The 19738-nt window shown below is 43.7% G+C and overlaps 1 protein-coding gene across 2 annotated transcripts in view; it reads right to left on the bottom strand.

Annotated features, from left to right (window-relative positions):
• TRIM36 (tripartite motif containing 36) overlaps positions 1 to 19738 on the bottom strand; it is a 1224111-nt gene that overhangs the window by 198799 nt on the left and 1005574 nt on the right. For both annotated transcript variants that reach the window (XM_044059328.1, XM_044059329.1), the window contains exon 9: positions 4311 to 4601. In XM_044059328.1, the coding sequence (XP_043915263.1) occupies positions 4311 to 4601 (291 nt within the window). The remainder of the gene's footprint in view (positions 1 to 4310; positions 4602 to 19738) is intronic.

Genomic DNA, 19738 nt, shown 5'->3' with positions numbered 1-19738 from the left:
TGGAAAAGCATAGACAAAAATTCCAGTACTGAATTGACTGGAACTGTGTAAGGATCAATGCCTCTGGTATGTGCCCAGATAGAAAACCTTTTCCATTTGCTCGAATAAATCTTTCTAGTAGATGGTTTATGAGAGGACGACAATATATGAACCACTTCTGGTGAGAAATTATGAAGTCTAACTAACAATGGAAGTGGAGTAGCCAGGCTGTCAACCGGAGGGTCATCAGGGAGGGGTGGAACTGTCCCGACATGTGTGTCAGTAAATCTGGTAGAGGGTCCAGGGACCAAGGAGTATCCACAATGAATTGCTGAAGAAAGGGGAACCAAACTTGGCGAAGACAATGTGGAGCAATCAGAATGATTCTGCCTCCCAAGGATTGCGCTTTCTGAATCACCTTTGACAGCAGGGGAAACGGAGGGAAAGCATAAAGCAGACCGGAGGGCCAATCATGAACCAGCGCATCCCTGGGTGACTCCCCCTTGTGGGGGGATCAGCGTGAAGTAGTTGCTGCATTTCGCATTGAGGGGGCTGGCAAAAAGGTCGCAGCAAGGCTGGCCCCATCAGCTGAAGATTCGCTCTGCAACCAGGCGATTCAGGGACCACTCGTAAGGCATCAAAATAGCTCTGCTTAGTCTGTCCGCAATCACGTTGGACTTCCCTGGAATGTGCGTTGCCACCAGAAACTGTTGGGAAGTTACTGCCCAATGCCACACTCGCATGGCCGCTCTGCACAGAGGGTAAGACCTGGTTCTCCCTTGCTTGTTTAGATACCACACTACTGACATGTTGTCTGAATGTATTGCAATCGTCCCTAGAGGAAAAACACTCTGAAGTGCCTGCAACGCAAGTAGCACTGCTCTCATCTCTAGGACATTTATATGCAGATGTATCTCGTGTTCTTGCCACGTGCCTTGGACTGTCCTGCCAATATAATGCCCCCCCACCCCATCTGGGAGGCATCCGTGGTCACCGTGGCAACCAGGATGGGTGGAACGAAGGGCTTTCCGCCATCCAAATTGTTGGTGCACAGCCACCAACTAAGGTCCTGCTTGCATCTGTCCATGAGCAAGATGAGATGAGAGAGTTGAAGTCTTTGGAGAGACCATTGAACAAAGAGGAGCCATTGGAGAATTCTCATGTGTAATCTCGCTAGAGGGACCAACATGATTGTTGCTGCCATGGTCCCTAGGAGCTGGAGAACCCATCTTGCCTTCGCTTGTCTCAGGGGCATCAGCATGTGTATCTGTTGTTGTAAGACTCTGATCCTTTCCTGCGGTAAATATGCTTGCATTCAAATGGGGTCTAATTCTGCTCCTATAAAGGTGACACGCTGCGAGGGCAATAAGGCAAACTTTTCCCAATTTATTGTTATGCCCAACTGGTGACATAGATTGATGGTAGCGTCCCTGGTTTGAACTAGTTGATGCCTGGTGGGAGTGGTAAGGAGCCAGTCATCTAGATACAGAAACACCTGGAATCCCTGACGTCTCAAGTGAGCAGTCACCACCGCCATACACTTGGTGAACACCCTGGGGGCTGTGGTGAGACCAAAGGGCAAGGCTCGAAACTGGAAATGACTGGCTCCCAGCCGAAAGTGTAGAGGACCCCTGGATGCTCTGTCCATTTTCACATGGTAGTAAGCATCCTTGAGGTTGATGGAGCGCATCCATATCTCCTCTCCCAACAATGGGAGAATCGATTGTAGTGTGACCCTACGGAACCTGGACTTGTGTACGTAGTTGCTCAGTTGGCTGAGATCTAGAATGGGTCTCAGGTCCCCTGCTCTTTTCGGCACCAAAAAGAATCTTGAGTAAGTCCCTAATCCGATTTGGTCCGAGGGGACACACTGGATGGCTCCTCTTTCTAGCAGCTGTGAAACCTCTGAGGCTGCTTGATCCCTTTGACTGGGTGGTACGTCTGGGATTTTTCTGATTGGCGGGGGTTCTGATGAGAATGGAATGAGATAACCTCCGGAGATTATCCGTAATACCCATCGGTCCTGGGTAATGCTTTCCCAGGCTTCCGGATATAAAGGAAATTCGACCCCGACTGGCTCCAGATAAGCGCAGTCGGGCACACCCTCAGGAACGAGAGTATGGAGAACCATGAAAGGAATTGTGGGGGCCCCCTCTGCCTCTGGGGCGACATCTCCCCCCTCCTCTGCCTCTGGAGGGGGGTTCACCTTGTGCGGCAGGAAGAAGCCTCTGATTTCTTGAACCACACACCACCACCCCCCCGCTGCGCCTTGGGATAAGGCCTAGAAGGAAGGGAAAAACAGACCCCTACGGCAGACAGGGTCTTTCCCTCTTGCTCGCACCTGGTGAGGGTGTCTTTCACTTTGGTCCTAAACAGAGAGTAACCAAAGGGGGCGTCAAGTGAAAGGAAGACTTGAAGGCTTCCGCAAAGTGACACAGGCGCAGCCAGGAGTGCCTTCTAAGGGTGACCCCTGAGCTTGCTGCCCTACTTGCTCCCTCGGCTGCATACGAAATGAGCCACATGGATGAGTTAACAGTGGAGTTGAGGGTAGAGACCTGGGCGTTAACCGTCTGAACCACCGCCTCAGGGACGTTACCCGCAAGAGTATCCCCTAACTCTGAGGAGATCTCTCTGGAGCCGAGTGAAATGAGACAGGTAATTCAGGGACCGTAATGTAAAGGTCGCTGACGAGAGGGTATGCTTCCCGTACCGATCCATGGTCCTAGACTCCTTGTTAGGAGGATGGACGGATGAAGAAGAGACTGCTACTTCCTTTTGAATGGCTGCTGCCACCACCATGGCATCTACAGGGACTCCTTTAGACCGAGACTTTTTGCCCTGGGGGGCGGAAAGAAACTTGTTGGGATGCCTGGGCATGGGCTCCACAGAATCAGGGTTCTCCCACACTCTTCGATAAATCAGGTCAAGGAGTTCGTCGAAGAGTGGAGACACCCAGGTGGGCAGAAGGCTGAGCACCAAATGCCTTAAGGAGTACTGACTCTTCCTCGGAAGGGGCTTTGGAAGGCCAGTCACCTCTGTTTCAGTATCTCCAGGATATCGGAGAAGGAATCATCATCAGAGGATGACTTGGGGGACCCCTCTGATTCCTCGAGGTCATCAGAGGTGAGGGACTCATCCTGGGAGTCTATGTGCTTCCTCTTGCATGCTTTCTTTCTGGGGGGCTCCTCAGGCACGAACTCTGAGGGACCCTCAGAAATTCGAGGACCACTCGTGGCGGAATCCCTAGGCCCTGGTGCTCTGCTGTCCATGGATGGGTGGTGATCAGCTCTCAGACAGCTAGCTATGAAAATAGCTTTTGATAGGAATCAAAACTTTTCTTAAGACAAGAAAAAAGAGGGTACTTGGCCACAGCCAAGCGAGACCACATCCGAGCTACACGAGCGGCAAACGAGATCTGGGGATATGGAGCAGTGCACCATGGGATACCTGCTTAGCCCAGCCAATGAAAGACTTCTAGCTAGTAAAATCGGCAGAGTCGGAGCCAATATTCGGCTCCGAACCCACGGGTAAGAATGTAGGCGAGATAGGACTACATAACATCAGTACTTATGCTTTAAATAAGCGTGATTTATGTAATGCATTTTGAACAGAGATGCTGACAATGAAATTAGTTTTAAAAGTTTCAGTATTGCAGCTCTTAACAATAAAGGTAGTAGAAGCGTGAATGTAAAGAATGAATTACTATACTGTGAATAAAGTGGGAAACAAAATTGAACAGGATAGAGGAGATTAGCATGAATGATTCTACCTCACTCAAGCCTTAGCTAAACAAATACAAACATGTTTTACTAGACTGCCTATAATTTGTTATTGCATATGACTTTATTATATTAAAGTATGCATTTTTTGGGATGAGGTGATTATTCATTAGCATATTTAACTGGAGGTATAACTTAACACTATTTAAGACTGATATTAATACCACCTGCATTTTAATGTTTATGTCTGAAAAAAAATTCTCAAATAGAAAAATGTGTTTATTTACATTTGTTTACCGGGACAGTCCACCTAAGTAGTGCCCCTTTTCAGTGGATGCCCAGGGAGAAAAGTGCCACACAAATTATATAACAATGAAAAGATTTACTTATTAATAGAATACAAAGTTCAGTACATTACTAATATTAACACTTCCTTTTGTGTTTGCTCCCACCTACCATTGAAGCTATTTTCTGTTTAGGATTCCAATTAGTTATCCATTTACTACACATATCACATGCAAATCAATTTTTCATAAAATTTCACTTCAAAGCAAAGCTTACAAGCAAAGTTAAATGCAAGAATTAATCAACACTAAGAAAGACTTGAATTACCTGGTGCAGGTGGGGTATGGAAAAACACCTCTTTACTATAAGAACTGTAGACAGAGTCTCTGCATGCTTTTACACGAAAGGAATATTTACTGTTTGTGTCAAGATCAGATACAACTTTGCTAGAAGAATATGCCTCCACAGTCTGCCATGGTAAATGCTCTTCCGTATCAAGCTTCTTGTACTCCACAATGTAGTGATTAGCAGGTGGTCCATTTTCTGGGTCTTTCCAATGAATGAAGCCTTCATTATACACTCGACTAAGGGATTCATCTATCACTGGAGCATCCCAAACTACAAAAAGAGTAAAGCAAAGCTTGGATTATGACAAAACACAGTGTCATTTAATCTGAACAGAATGTTGCATTACTTGTTACTTTCTGATCAGCACAAGGCAAGGGTAGATGCTTAGTGGAAGGTAAAAGAAAAAACTGTTTGCAAGTAAATATTCAGATACTGTTATGAAATGTAGAGTAATTAGTTCAAACAGTCCAGACTGTTAAATTATAGTGAATCATACAATATACAGCAGAACATGCTTGAAAACAAGCAGTAGAAAAGATCCAAGTAGCAATAAAAAGGACAATGATGCAGAAAATACAATCACAGAATATGGGGGAATATCTCACAAGGTTACAAGCTCAGAAATTAGGTGCTATGGACATTCCCAGTATAACGCAATTACCTGCGCATTAAATATGGGTGGCCTCCAAAGTGCCTCCCTTTAATTAGCTTATATGTAGTAGGCAAAGGAAAACAATTAGCCTGCCATTTAAAATAGCACCCAGAATGCTTCTTAAAAGTGTTAGTTCCCACTGACCCTTGCCAAACTGAGTGTCTGGTTCTTGCTCACCCAATATTTTTTTTCCACTTTTGCACCCATTGTCTGTCAGTCATATTCCCCCTCCCAAATGACTCATTTGTTTCTTATCACTACTGCAAGAGTTGGCTATTAGAGGCAATCAGACAGCCATCAAGTGTGGTTGGAGGTTTTTCCACCCTTTACCCCAGTCTATCCATGTACATGCCTGGCTAAAAAGGCGAAAAGGGCTATACAATATATACAGGTCCATCCCTTGGTTCCACAAAGGAAACTGCTAGCAAGCAGCTCCACCCCTTCCCCAGTCTCCACCAGTTAAGTCACACTTCCCCATATGCTTCAGGATCACTCACAATTTCCACCAAGGTAGGTGAACAGGCTAAGACTCCTCACAGCTATACCTGCCTGTTTTGCTCCTCTAGCTCCAGGCCTGCTAATCGAACCCCAGTTGTCTGGGTCACAGGTAGAGTTTCACCCTTGTGTGCCATGGAGCCAGGCTTACTCATCTAAAACAGTTACTGCAAACCCCTGTCCCAGTTACATACCTCCAGTAATCAGAAGAGGGTCTGCTGACAATTCCATGGACACATTTAAAGATAAGAACACCATCATTTACCTACTTAACCCCAGTCCTCTGGAACCAGACATATTTTGTAGCTGACTACTCCCTTTAGAAGGTTATCTGAAATTATCTGGTTCCTCACAGAGGTAAATTCATCTGGCTTAGACCTCATGACTTTTTTTACTTAAAAAAAAATCCTGTAGTCTTGCCTTGAGATATGCTTCCTTCTAATAACCACTGTTTTTGCCTTTCTATTGTTTGTTTGCGAAATGCTTTACATTTAAATACTTCAAATAAAATAATGCTGTCATCCCTCTCATTACTTCCTTATGCTTTCTCCACATATCCCATGCCCAGTTGGCTACATACCTGGATTACCTCTCCACTGCCAATTCTGTCAGCTCTCTTCAAGTGTCTACACCGCCTTCCCAAAAAAAAGTGTCAGTTCCTTCATTATCAGGGTGACCCTTCATATCTCTCTAAAATTCCAGAATGATCTTGTTCACCCATTTCAGACTCACCTTCCTTTCTCTCTTCTGGTCTCCACTGAGAAACTAAATTTGTCTTTTCTTTGGTCATGTTCTACCACCACCATCCCACTCACCCCTTCTTCTGGTGGTGTTCCTTCTCCACTCTCCTGTGCTGGACACCCATTCTCTTTTTACAGTACCCACAACTACACAATACTCAGGGGCTGTCAGCCCAGGACCTGAAGACAGAACACTGCTGTTTTTTCTCAAGTCTCAACAGTACATCCCAGCATTCTGACTGCTGCTTGCCAAGACACTATTTTCTGTGCTAATCATGATCCACTCCAGGTGTAGAAAATACCATTATATCCCTTTCCTGTTACAAACTCTTCCGCAACCCTAGCTGGCAATTCATGCTAGGGCTGCTGTGACTCAGGTATTGTAATCTGCATTAGTTTGCAGTGAATCTGAAAAAAACATTTGTTTTTAGCCACATGAGCATTTCCAAACCCTTCTGCAGACTCTTCTCTCATCCTCAACCACTACATCAATCAGTGAATAGGGACGAGTCTGCTCTCGTTTCCTTCAGACATGTTTGACACGCACACTGAAGATTACTGGAAACTGATCCTACGCAGTTTCCTGCTAATCACCTCTCTTACTCTTAACACTATCTCTCTCACTATAAAACTGTTCTACCATTCAACCATGAAATGGTTCAGTTTCACAGTCTTAGTCCAAACTGCTGCAGCCTTCTTAGCAGCTGATGTGCATGCCACAGTCAGTGTTACTGATGGAAGTCCAGCTAGACCCATAAACTACTAGGAATCCTCCCCAACAAGCTCTACTGCAACCCAAACAGAAATCTATATCAACTCTGACTGAACTCCTAGTCAGACACCCAGTGCAGGCTAGTTGTTTTGAAGACTGTCATCTTTTAGGACCGCAAATGGCCTTTCCCACAGGATTCTCTCTAGAGCTAAGAGAAAAATACTACTTTATTTACCCTCACGGGGTAAACTCAGCTGGCTTAGACCTCATGATTCTTATATAAGGGTATCATTCTTGCTGCTTTTCAGCCCTGTAGTAGTTCTACACCAGCTGGTGATTTGCTGAATATCAATGTCAAGGAATCAGGAATGGACAGATTTCAGAGGTCCCTAGGAGACGGATCATTTGGTCCCCATCATTATCCTCTTCTGCATTCTCCCTTCTTTACACTGCTGCCTTTCTATGGCTCTCCCCACTGTGCCTCACCCACCACCAGCATCACACCCTCCCTTCAGATTAAAGCAAGGTCATCACTTTCAGTGACTCCTGTTCCCATTTTTTTTTTTTTTTTTTTTTTAACCTTTCTCATCACCAAACACAACTAACTATATAGCGATGATCACAACTTCTCTAAATGTTGTCTAAATGGACCTTACATCATGCACCAAATCTAATTATTATTACTTGGCCTACTTAACAAAACACCAGCTTTCACAACTTGTAATGCTAGTTTATTAATCTGTTATGTTTTTTGTACATACTTATCAATATTGTTGCACTTGCTTGTAATCCAAGTAATTTTTGTTAACATATGCATATGGAGCTTTTCTATCTGGACCTCTGCTGAAAAGGGATTTTGCAAAGACTTTCCTCATAAACAGAGACAAAAAATAAAAATAAATAAAACTAATCCTTAATTCATTCACACTTGTACTCATCATTTATCCATATCCTGGTACTACAGCTGTGTGCATAGGAAATCATGTGGACATCATAGGGAGGGAATAAAGTGTCCTGTTCATCAACTGATGTAGAGATACCACATACATAAGGCAACAAGAAGGAACTGTTTATATAAGGCTTGTACTGAGGGTGAGGAAGGAGGCTTCTGGAAGGCTTTGGAAACACTGGTCTCTCCAGAGAACGAGGCCATAAATAGGTGGAACACTTGTCAGAGTCAAAACATGACTATCAGAATGATTCTGGCCTTGAACATAGTCATCTTCTGAACGAATGTGTGTGTGTGAAGAAACTGAAGAAAGGTACACAGGTGAGGGATGTACCTCTGGACTACAGTACTACTGTGCCATTTCGTCCATGGGTCAGGAAAGGAATGCTGCTGCATTTGGTACTGGGTCAGGGCTGCAACAGGCTATAAAAAGACTTGCCACTACTGACAGACCAGCCTCCAAGGTACTGCTGAATTAAGGGACCATCTGGGCAGCATCACAAGGGAAAAATAAGCCTGTTACAAAAAAAAAAAAAAAAAAAAAAAAAAGGCCTTCCCATGAATGTGAGCCACAATAAGAAAGCAAATAGTAGACACAGCTCACTAATAAGGGATAAAAATGAGTACCCCTCCCCACACCATTTATACACTACACCATCACCATGCTGTCACTATTATATGGCAATAGCACTCCAAGGAAGTGCATCTTGGAAGGCATGCAGGATCAAAAGGGGCACTCATCTCCAATGTATTTGTGCACATGTTGGTTTTGGTGTCAATGGGTAAATGAAAGCCCAACTCCCACAACACAACTCACTTTCCCTAGTACTCCAGATCAAGTAACCCACAGGTCATATAAGGACCTACTAAAATACAGACCAAAAATATATATTCACGTATAACAAAGAGAAAAGGATCTGCTCTAGTAAGGCCTCAAGAGCGTCATTAAGGGCCTGTCAAGATCACTAAAATGTGTTAATTTGGAAGGCAGGAGGGTGGATTTGTTGAAGTGGACAGATATGGATAATGAAGATCCGATGTTATGGTTACAGCACAACTTTCGTTATCTCACACTATCTAGTCTGTCCACCAACACTGAAAGACTGCCCTCGGCTAATCATCTTGGCTTCATAACAGAATATCATGGACTTTGGTGGCCTCAAGGAAAAACCTAGATGTAAAGAGGACATCCAGCTTATAGTATCTTGCAAAAGTATGTAGTGTGTCACAGTACAGAAATGGTCTACTGAAGTTTCTGAAGGATGAGTAGCCATCATCCTAGTAGAATGTGCCTTTGCTTTACATGGATGAGTTTTGTTACTAGAGGCATATAAGAAAGTGATACAGTCCGTTAACCATCTGGACAGCACAACTGGAAATTTTTTGACCCAACTTGAGAGTCACAGAGGAAACAACTGACTACTTCCCATGTCTTTAGTTCTTTGCAAACAGAAGGTTGTCTGTGAACGTACAGTGAAGTGTACATATTCTCCTATACTTGAATGTTGCAGAAGGAAAGTACAGTTGTGTAAGTTGAACTTACTATAACAGTTGCTGTTTGAATGATCACTGCTACATACAGTAGCCTTAGCTACATGGTTTATAACAGCCAGCTTTCAAAGCTTCAGGGCACCCTTCCACGCACCTAAACTGTCCAGCATCTTGAGCTGAAGGGTGTGAAGCCCTTCACAGCTTTCAAGTCAGCAGAGAGAAAGCCTGAGCCCAGAAAGGTCAAGGCTTGGAATAACAAAAATAAATGTTCATACCCTGGTGTAAAAACACTCCAAAAAACAAGGGGGGTAGAGGGAGGGAGTGGCTACTGCAGAAGTGACCATTTGAACATTTACTGTTAAGGTAGGTTCAGCTTACATAACTAAGCAATATTCTTCATATTGTTCACTGCTGCTGTAGCTATATCATTATATTACTATAGCTAACTATCTGGGAGGTGGAAGGAGAATTTTTCAGGAGCTCCTGGAGAATGGTCCTAGCAAAGCTTGATCTAGACCTAGAGAAGGACTGCAGTTTATTGTGCTTTGTAAAAGTATGTACAGAGGACCAAACAGCAGCTTTTAGAATCCAACACTTTCCAAAAAGCTCTAGATAAAGCAGAGTCCTTGTAGAGTGAACCTTGACCCTGCCTGTAAGAGATTTGTCATGGTGAGTAAAACAAACGCCATCAGCCTTAAACAATCATTTGGAAATAGTCTGTTTTGTCACCGGTTGTCCCTTTTTACCTTCACAAGAAATTAACAATTGATCTGATGATCTGAAAAATTTAGTTCTGTCAAGATAGTACCCCAGTAGTATGGGGACATCCTAGGTATGGAGTATCCTTTCTCCTTTATTTTTAGGTTCTGGAAAGAAAACTAGGAGATGGACAGTTTGACTTGCAGCAAACTTGGATACAACTTTAGGCATAAAAGGATTAGTTCTCAAAGAAACCCTGTCCTTGTGGAAAATGAAGTAGGGCTGATTAACACAAGAGCCTGAAACTCAAGATACCCTTCTTGCAGAGGTCAGAGCAATCAATAAAACTGTTTAACATGTTAGCTCATTCACTCCAATGAAGCTTAAAAAGCTTGCACTGTAACTTCCAGTGGATGCAGCCTGAGCCTTTTGACAGAATCAAATTATGTCCTCACATTTCAAACAAATGTTAATCATCTCTCGAACCATAATGGTTATGAAAGAAATTAAATGGCAAACTCTTCAGCACAAATTATTTTTATAGTGTTAGTTTTTTAGGTTGTATGTCTTAAACTAAAGTTTATAAGTCACAGTCAACACAGTACAAAATATTACAAATGCAGTAGTTAACAACTTACAATATCTCAGCAACCATTCAAGTTAGACACATACTGTCAAGCAGCATTTTATTCATCTAGCAGAAAGCATTCATATAAGGCTAAATTCTGTTACCTGGTTGCTGAGATAATTAGGAAAAAAGTGAAAATTATATCTATATAAAATATCATAAAAACTATCTATTTACCTGTACTAGACAGAGATCAAATATTAATACAGTTGACTTTGCCACTGTGTAAGCTTTAAGAAGAAATCTTAGCATGGTTTTGGAATTAATGATCCAAGTAGTCCCTCAGGGTTCAATCCTAGGGCCCCTCCTCTTCAGCATATTCAGAAATGATCTTAATACTGCCTCCTGTCAAGCATTTACCATACAATACACACATGATTCAACCTTATGTGCAGCATCCACAATAACTCAACTTCTTATAGTCACACAAAAAGCCTTCTCCGATAATGAAACGTGGCTAGCAAACTCACAACACATTCTCAACCCTAATAAAACTAAACTTATGATCTTTCATCCACCTAAACGTACTAACCTCCCAGCTAACTTTTATATCACTGCCGGTAATACTAGAACTTATGATCTTTCATCCACCTAAACGTACTAACCTCCCTTTTATATCACTGCCAGTAATACTAGGATTTTCCCAGATTCCCAAACAAAACTATTAGGCATCATAATTAACAGACTAAAATTTGACACGCATTTCTAACACAATCAAAAAGGTTCACAAGAAAATGGGAAGAATGTATAGAAACAAAAATTCTTAACAGACACTACAAGAATAGCAATAGCTAGCCCACCTTCTCTCCTCACTCTTGTATGCATCCCCCATAATGACCAACCTCAAAAAGTCAGAACTGAGTAAATTAGAATCATGTTACAATAAGATTGCCAAATTTGCACCAGATTCCACACATTCAACCCATCACTGTCAATGCCTCAAATATTTTTCTTGGTTGGAACTACCCCATGTTATGAACTACAGCCAATTAATAATGGCTCACAAAATACTGCACAATCCTGACAATGTACCTCCTCTAAAAAAATATTCTACAACCGTATTCTAACATTCGGAATCTTCGATCTAACAGACTTACTTCCAAGTAACCAAAGTATCCCAATAGAGCAGGCAACTCTTTACTCCAACTTTGTTGCCAAAAATTGGAATACCCTTCCACATAGTATTAGATCCATAAGTAATCTTAATCATTTCAAAATATCTCTCAAGACACTTATTTGAATCTTGGCTTTGCACATGTTAACACTGCAGGTTAATTATTAACTTGGCATTACTTGTATAATTTGGCTGTACGTACTAATTCTTAACATATCCCTTCTAACAACACTACTTCTCTATAAGTAGTTACATTCCTAGCTGCAACTCTCACCACGAACTACTTTGCCTAAGCGATTCTCCCTACTTAATTTCATAACTAATGTTATGTTGCTCCACATATACAAGTTAAACCATATATGTCTATATTCAAGTGTTTAAAGGCTTGTTCTATTTGATATTATGCATACACTTTGTTTTTAAATGTTTTATCCTGTAAATGTGTTAACACTTTTGTCTATAATTTCTATTACTTGATGTGATGACTTTGTATGTAAGCTTAAGCTGGAGCTTTTCTCCCCTGGCCTGCGCTGAAAATGGGCACTGTGCCATGTTAGACCATCCCGGTAAACAAATGTAAAATAAATTAATAAAAATAAAGTATGAAAAGATAATATTTGACACTTAGAGGCGTCAGGAGTTAACTGCAGATGCACCTGGAAAAGTCACTCAGATGTAAATGAGTTAAGTACGTACAGTTGTGTACACTTACCATAAATGTAGATGTTAGAGTATATTCACTGTTGCAGTCCTAACAAATGGGTTATCCGGCTCCCGGTAGCCCTCAGTCAGCCAGAATACCAAAGGTAAGTAAAAAATGCCGTCGGTTGTAAAGGACGTCAGGGCATCCGATACAAAAGGAGGCAGCCAACGTCACTTCCTCAGTCTTCTTGTCATAGCAGTCAGGAGCCCCCAGAAAGTAAGGCTTAAATCAAAAACCAATTTGACAATAACAAAATTAAGCCTGTACCTCAGGAAAAAAAGAATAGGAGAGGACCACAAAAAAAGGGGAAGGAGAGAGGGAAACCAGGACTGCACCAGTGAATACACTCGAACATCTACATTTATGTAAGTGTACACAACTGTACTATGTTCATTGTGTTTCACTGTTACAGTCCTAACTAATGGGTTGATTACCAAAGCCCAGAGAAAAAAGGAGGGAGGAACCAACAGCATCAAGGGTTGGAGATAATGCCCTGCAACAACACAGTGGCAAACTCTGCCCTGGCTCTGGAAAACAGAGGCAAATTATAATGCTTTGTGAAAGTATGAACAGAAGACCATGTGGCAGCCTCCAAAATGTCTTTAGTAGGGACACCCCTTAGAAAGGCTGCCGAAGTGGAAGCCGCCCTAATAGAGTGGGTCCTAACCCCTTGAGGCAGAGCTTTGCCATGAAAAGAACAAAAAGTAATGCAGTGAGCAATCCATTTAGAAATGGTCTGCTTAGAAATAGCCTTGCCCTGGGCTCCAGGGGCAAAACTGACCAATAACTGTGCTGATTTCCGAAGGTCCTTAGTCCTGTCCAGGTAAAACCTGAGCTGTCTGCACATCAAAAGAATGCAGGATCCTTTCACATCTATTGCGAGGATTAGGAAAGAAGGTAGGAAGTTGTATGGACTGAGTAAGAGTCAGGCTGGAAACTACCTTAGGCATAAAGGAGGGATTAGTCCTAAGAGAGACTATCTGCATGGAAAATAAGAAAAAGCTACACGGCCATCAAAGCTTGCAGCTCCGAAACCCTCCTTGCTGAAGTTATAGCCAAGAGGAAGGCGGTCTTCCAAGAGAGAAACTTTAAATCTATAGAGGCAACTGGCTCAAAAGGAGGAAGAGTGAGCTTCTCCAGAACAAAATTAAGATCCCAGGCTGGAGTAGGTGCGCTCCTGGGAGGTTTTAGATTGCAAGTACCTCTGAGAAACATTTTCATCAGGGGAAGAGAGAAAATGGGCTTGTTCAAGAGAACAATGAGCAGAGATGGCTGAAGCATGGATCTTGATAGAGGAAAAAGAAGGACCACCCTGAAGCAAATCAGCCAGGTATTCCAGGATCAGAGGAAGGAAAGGTTAAGAAGCAGATTCCCCTCTAGCCTGCATCCATTGAGAGAACCTTTCCCATTTGCCAGCATAGTATTTCCTAGTGCTAGGCCTCCTGGCCTCCCTCAGCATGTCAACCACCTGTTGGGAAAGAGAGGAAGAAAGGGAAGGAGTCATACAATGAGCCATGCTGCCAAATGGAGAGACTGAATATGAGGATGTAGAATGTTTCCCCTTTCCTGAACCAAAATATATGGCTTCAGAGGAAGATGCCAAGGAGGAAGATGGGAGAGACTGCGAAGCAGCGGATACCAATGCTGTCTATGCCAGTCCGGTGCTATGAGAATAGTCCTTGGACGTTCGTCCCTGATCTTCACTAATACTCTGGGAAGAAGAGGAGGGAAGGTGTACACAGATAGCAACGTCCAAGGGAAGGACAAAGCATCCACTTTCCAGGCTCTGCTGTACTGCTGTCTGGTGCAAAAGAGAGGTAGCAGATGGTTGTCTGGGGAGGAGAAAAGATCCACCTGAGGAGTGCACCAATATTGAATGACACTGTAAAAGACTGCTCTGTTCAGCTGCCAAGTGTGAGGATCCAGGGTTTGCCTGCTCAATTGGTCTGCCAAAACATTGAGCCTTCCTGGAAGAAACTGAGTTAGAAGATGCAGGTCCAGGGATGCTGCCATGGACCAAAGATTCATGCCTTGCCTGCACAGGGGGTAAGAGTGAGCCCCTCCCTGCTTGCTGATGTACCACATGACTGTGGTGCGGTCTGTTCTGACGAGCAGGGTTCCTGGAGAAAGAAGATGCTTGAAAGCTAGTACGGCCTGCTGAACTGCAATCAACTCTTAGATTTATGTGCAGGTGCATCTGCTTGGCGTTCCAACGGCCCTGTATGCATCTGCCATCCAGGTGTGCTCCCCAGGCGTAGTCAGATGTGTCTGTAGTCAGAACTTGGGTGGCAAGAGGTGTTCGAAAAGGCATGACTTTGTTTTGTAGACAGGCTGTTGCCCACCATAGAAACTCCGTCTGCAGAGATGGAAGCAGAGGCATTATCATATCCAGGTCGTGTGTGTGTTGGCACCAAATGTTCTTGAGGTACCATTGCAATTTTCTCATATGCAGTCTTGCATATGGAATCATGAGAATACAAGATGCCATGAATCCCAGAACTTGCAGGTACTGCCTTGCAGGGAGCTGGGACAGGCTTGCCAAGTCCTTGAAGTAAACTGAAAGAGTTGTCTGCTTCTCCTGGGTATGATGTATCATCTGGGCGGCCGTGTTCAGACTCGCTCCCGGGAATGTTATCTCCTTGGATGGTACCATTTTTGATTTTTCCACATTGAGTGTGTAACCCAGGGAAGAGAGAAGAGTCTTTATGAATTCCAGATCCTTTAATAGCTGTTCTTGAGAACTTGCTTGAATCAGACAGTCGTCCAAGTATGGGTAAACCTGAATTTTCTTCTGCCTGCAAAAAGCAATGATTGGGGCCAGGCACTTTGTGAAGACTCTGGGAGCAGTAGATAAGCCAAAGGGCAGTGCAGAGAATTGGCAATATCACTCGCCCACTCTGAAACAAAGGTACTGCCTGCAACTTTCCCAGATAGGAATGTGCAGATAAGCCTCTGAGATCCAAGGTTACCAGCCAGGAATCCTTTTCTAGAAGTGGTAGCAACTGATGTAGAGTGAGCATTCTGAACTTTGGAATTACTAGAAAAGATTTCAGAATGGGAAGATCCAGGATAGGATGCCAGGTGCCTTATTTTTGTGGAACTAGGAAAAGCCTGGAATAAAAGCCCTGGCCTACCTGCTGAGCAAGGACTGATTCTATTGCTCCCAGAGACAGACAAAATTTGTTTTTCTACTTTGGCCCTTTGGTTTGGAGGAACGTCCCGGAATCCCTTGGGAGCTGGAAAGGTGCGAAAAGAAAACTTGTGCCATAGGGACACCGTTCTGAGCACCCACTTGTTTTCCATGATAGTGGCCCAGACATCCACAAAAAAGGCCAACTTTCCCCCTAAAGGACTCTCCCAGCAAGCAAGAACAGGCAGAAGTTATAAAAAGTCATTGAGTGTGTTTTGACTGAGATGCAGGCTTGGAGTTTCCCCCTTTAGAAGTGGAAGCCTGCCAACGCCTAGACCTTTGAGAGGTAGCCCCCTTCCCCCTGGAAGATTTGCAACCTCTAGTCCGGGAATGGATCTGTCTGCTGGTATCAGGAAAGGTCCAACTCTTGGAAGGGTAATTCCTGCTACAGCGAGGGGTTTGAACTTGCAGAAAATCCTTAACAGTTTGCATGGACTTGGCCTTATCCTCCATCTTCTTCAGTACCTCCTCTGCTTTGCTGCCAAAAAGACTGTCTTTATGCAAAGGTACATCCAAAAGCTTATTTGACAAGTTGTAGAAGAGGCTGTTCTCTGAGCCAAGCGTGCCTTCTAATAACAGTTCCAGTAGCCGTAGCCCTGCTGGAGGCCTCAAGGATGTCAAAACCACAATGCAAAGAATGCTTATTGACCAGACTGGCCGAATTCAGTAAATCCTGCATGTCTTTACTCTCTGCCAAAAGAGGTACACTTGCTATCCTAGACTTAATAGCCTCCAAGGTGTGCTGCTGGTACTTCAGCATATGAAAAAGACAATTGGTAGCCCCAATAGCTAGGGTGGCAGAGGTATAAACCTTCTTGCCCCACCTATCTAGGTTCCTAGACTCCCTTTGTCAGAGGGAACGGGATTCCTAGTAACAGTGGCCTTAAACTCCTTTGGGGCCCTGAGAAATAACCTCTGGATCAGCCAACGGATTCCTGAAAAGAAACCGATGAGAATCAGGTACTCTGTAGTACCTGTCCGGTTTCCTGGGAGCAGGAGGAACCGAATTTGGAGACAAGGAATTTTCCAGAAAATCATCAACTTCCAACACAAGGGGAATAGCAAGAGGCCTATGCAGAGGTAAATCCAGAAACTCCCCAATCTATTTCTTGGACTGGGGATAATCCTGACTTTCCCATTTAAAATGTTCTCTGAGGGCATTTAAAGCATCACCAAAAGGGAAACCCTCTGTAGGAGGGGCAGAAGGTATGGACTCCTCTGCATCTGAATCCTCAAAAGGAGAAAAAGCCTGAGAAAATTCCTCTTCATCAGCAGAAATGCTGGAAGAATCAGAACCTGAGCAGGACAAAGCCTCAGGGGAAACATCCCTACTCCTTTTAGGAGGAGGAGGCTGAGAACCCCTAATAACAGTCAACAAATCATTAGCCATTTTAACCATTTGGGATTGAGGGGGGAACGAGAAGAAGCTGGAGCCTGCCTTTTCACAGGCTTACGAATGGAAGATTTACCTGCAAGCCTGAAGGATTCGGGAGGCCTGGCAACCGCCAAAGTTGTAGCAGAGGTTGAAGGAAGAAGTTTGCTGTCAGAACGCAAGGCCTTGGACACCAAAGTCAGCTTAGCGGCTCTGGTAGAAGAGGCAACCGGCAACAGGTAGGAAGGCAAAATGGAGGCTGAAGGCCTAAGGGACTCAGACTCAATCAAGGCCTGCGGTTGTACATCAGCGGACTGCAGGGACTGCAAAGGCGTCTCACTGGCTACTGCCTGACGACCAACTTAACCTCATCAGAGGACTTAGCTTTCTGAGGCCTGTCACAGTCCTTATCCTTACGCTTCTTCGGAACATCCAAAGCCTGAAGACCAGTGGACACCATACCAATGAACTTAGGCCAAACTCCAAAATGCCCAGCCAAAATCTTAGCCAGACGACAGATAGTACGCGGATTAAAGGAGGCACAGAGATCACACTTGCGAACGTCGTGGTCAAGACCTAAACAAATAATGCAAGAGGAATGAAACTCTCTGGGGAATCTGCTTTCCACAGGTAAGGCAATTAACATTTTCTGACATTCGTTAAGGCAAGAAAAGAGGATCCCCAATGGGGTATTTAGCTGTAGCAGACCAACTCTTTTAGTCAGAAACCAATAAAGGTAAATTGCCGACCAACACTTGTGCATGTAAAGCTTCTGTTTTGGGCTCTGCAGCAAGGAAGACTGAGGAAGTGACATCGGCTGCCTCCTCTTGCATCGGACACCCTGACGTCAACAGCAACTGAAGTTATTTTACTTACTTTTGGTATTCTGGCTGACTGAGAGCTACCGGGAGCCGGATAACCCATTTGTTAGGACTGCAACAGTGAAACATGAACATCCTCAAGTTAGCCAGATTAGCTAGCTCAAATGGAGCAAGTGTTAATTCCTGTAACACAAAATTAAGATCCCAAGGAGAAGCCATCGGCTTACTTGGAAGCCTCTCACGCAAAACCCCTTTTAAGAACATTTTAACATGCGACTGCCTTGAAAGATGAGGATCCATGGACAGACGTGCTGAAATGGATGATAAATAAACCCCGACAGATATAAGAAAGGACACAGGACAGCAACTCACACAAACATTGTAAAACCGGAGAACAACTAGCTCTGAATGGGTGCTTGTTACGTTGCTGATATGACTTTTCTAGCAGTAGGCTTTCTTTTCTCCATTAGTACCTGCCACACATCCCCAGAAAACAGGTGTCTAAAAAGGAATTAAGACCCAATCATCCAAGCAGTCAACTGAAGATGACCGAGCTTAGAGTGATCAAAAATCCCTGTTCTTGTGTGAGTATTTATTCTGTGAGGAAGCATACGGTAACTGCTCCTGGCCATTTCCAAAAGGGAGAATCACGGGTGCCTAGGCCAGAATCATGACAATGACCTTGGGGGATTCCTTCTGAATCTTCACAAGTACCCAGGACATTAGTGGAAAGTGTGGAAAGGCATACAGGAACAGCATTGTCCAAAGAAAAGAAGACACCTGTCTTTCCAGGCCTTCCTGCATGGAGTCTTGGAACAGAATTTTAAAAGTTGATTGCACAGACAGCAGGCAAAGAAGTCTGCTTGAGCAAATCTCCACAGATGGATCAAATCTTGGAAACTCCCGAGATCTAGTTTCCATTTATGAGGGTCTGCCCTGGTCCTGCTCAGGTTGTCTGCCACATAATTTTACTGTGATGGAATGTAGGATGCCTGCAGATACTGCTGTGAAGCTGTATTCCAAGCTAACATGGCTAGTCCGCAAAGGGGGGTACGACTTGGCTCCCCCCTTGCTTGTTGATGTACCATATCACCGTGTTATCTGTAATCACCTGAAGAGGTCCCAGGGATGCTTCACAGAATTCAATGCCTTGATCAGGGGAAGCATCTCCTTGATAGTTATGTACTTGTGTCTGTCCTTGGTGTCCCATACCACCCCTGCACTTTTCTCCTGAAACTGCTCTCCAAGCAAAGCCTGGAGCATCTGTGGGGATTGGCTGCTTTGCAGCAGGAATGGAGAAGGGCATACCTTGATTTAAGGATATCTGTTATCTTCAAGTGATTTCTTTTGACAAACCCTAATACTTTGATCTGAAAACGGGTATCAAAAGAGTCACAGCTGCCACGAGACCCAAAATCCTGATGTATCCTCTCATAGTGACTGAAGTCTGACTGGAAAACCTTAGAAAAAGATCTAAGTAAAGGTCTATTTTTCCCTGTGGAAAAAAAGCTCTTTGAACGAAGTATCTAGTTGACATCCCAGTATCATAATCCTACATCAGGGAGCCAAGAAAGTGAGTGTTCTCTTGGAATCCCAGCTTGTGCACGAGATCTCTCACTTGAGAGAGATTACTGACATTTTGAAAAAAACTCTGCAGTAAAAAGCAAGTTGTCTAATTACAGAAACATGTGGATATCATGTAACCTGCAATGAGCTATAACTGGAGAAAGACACTTTGTGAACACTCTTGGTGCAGTGGATAGACCAAAGGGTAAGGCAGAAAACTGATAATGGGATCCGGACACAAAACCTTAAATGTCTGGATGAATAGGAATATGACA

Source organism: Protopterus annectens, chromosome 17.part0 (genome assembly GCF_019279795.1).
Source record: "Protopterus annectens isolate FY-2018-M chromosome 17.part0, PAN1.0, whole genome shotgun sequence".
Lineage (NCBI taxonomy): Eukaryota > Metazoa > Chordata > Ceratodontiformes > Protopteridae > Protopterus > Protopterus annectens.
The sequence above is the reverse complement of the archived record's forward strand: the minus strand, read 5'-3'. Positions and strand labels throughout refer to the sequence as shown.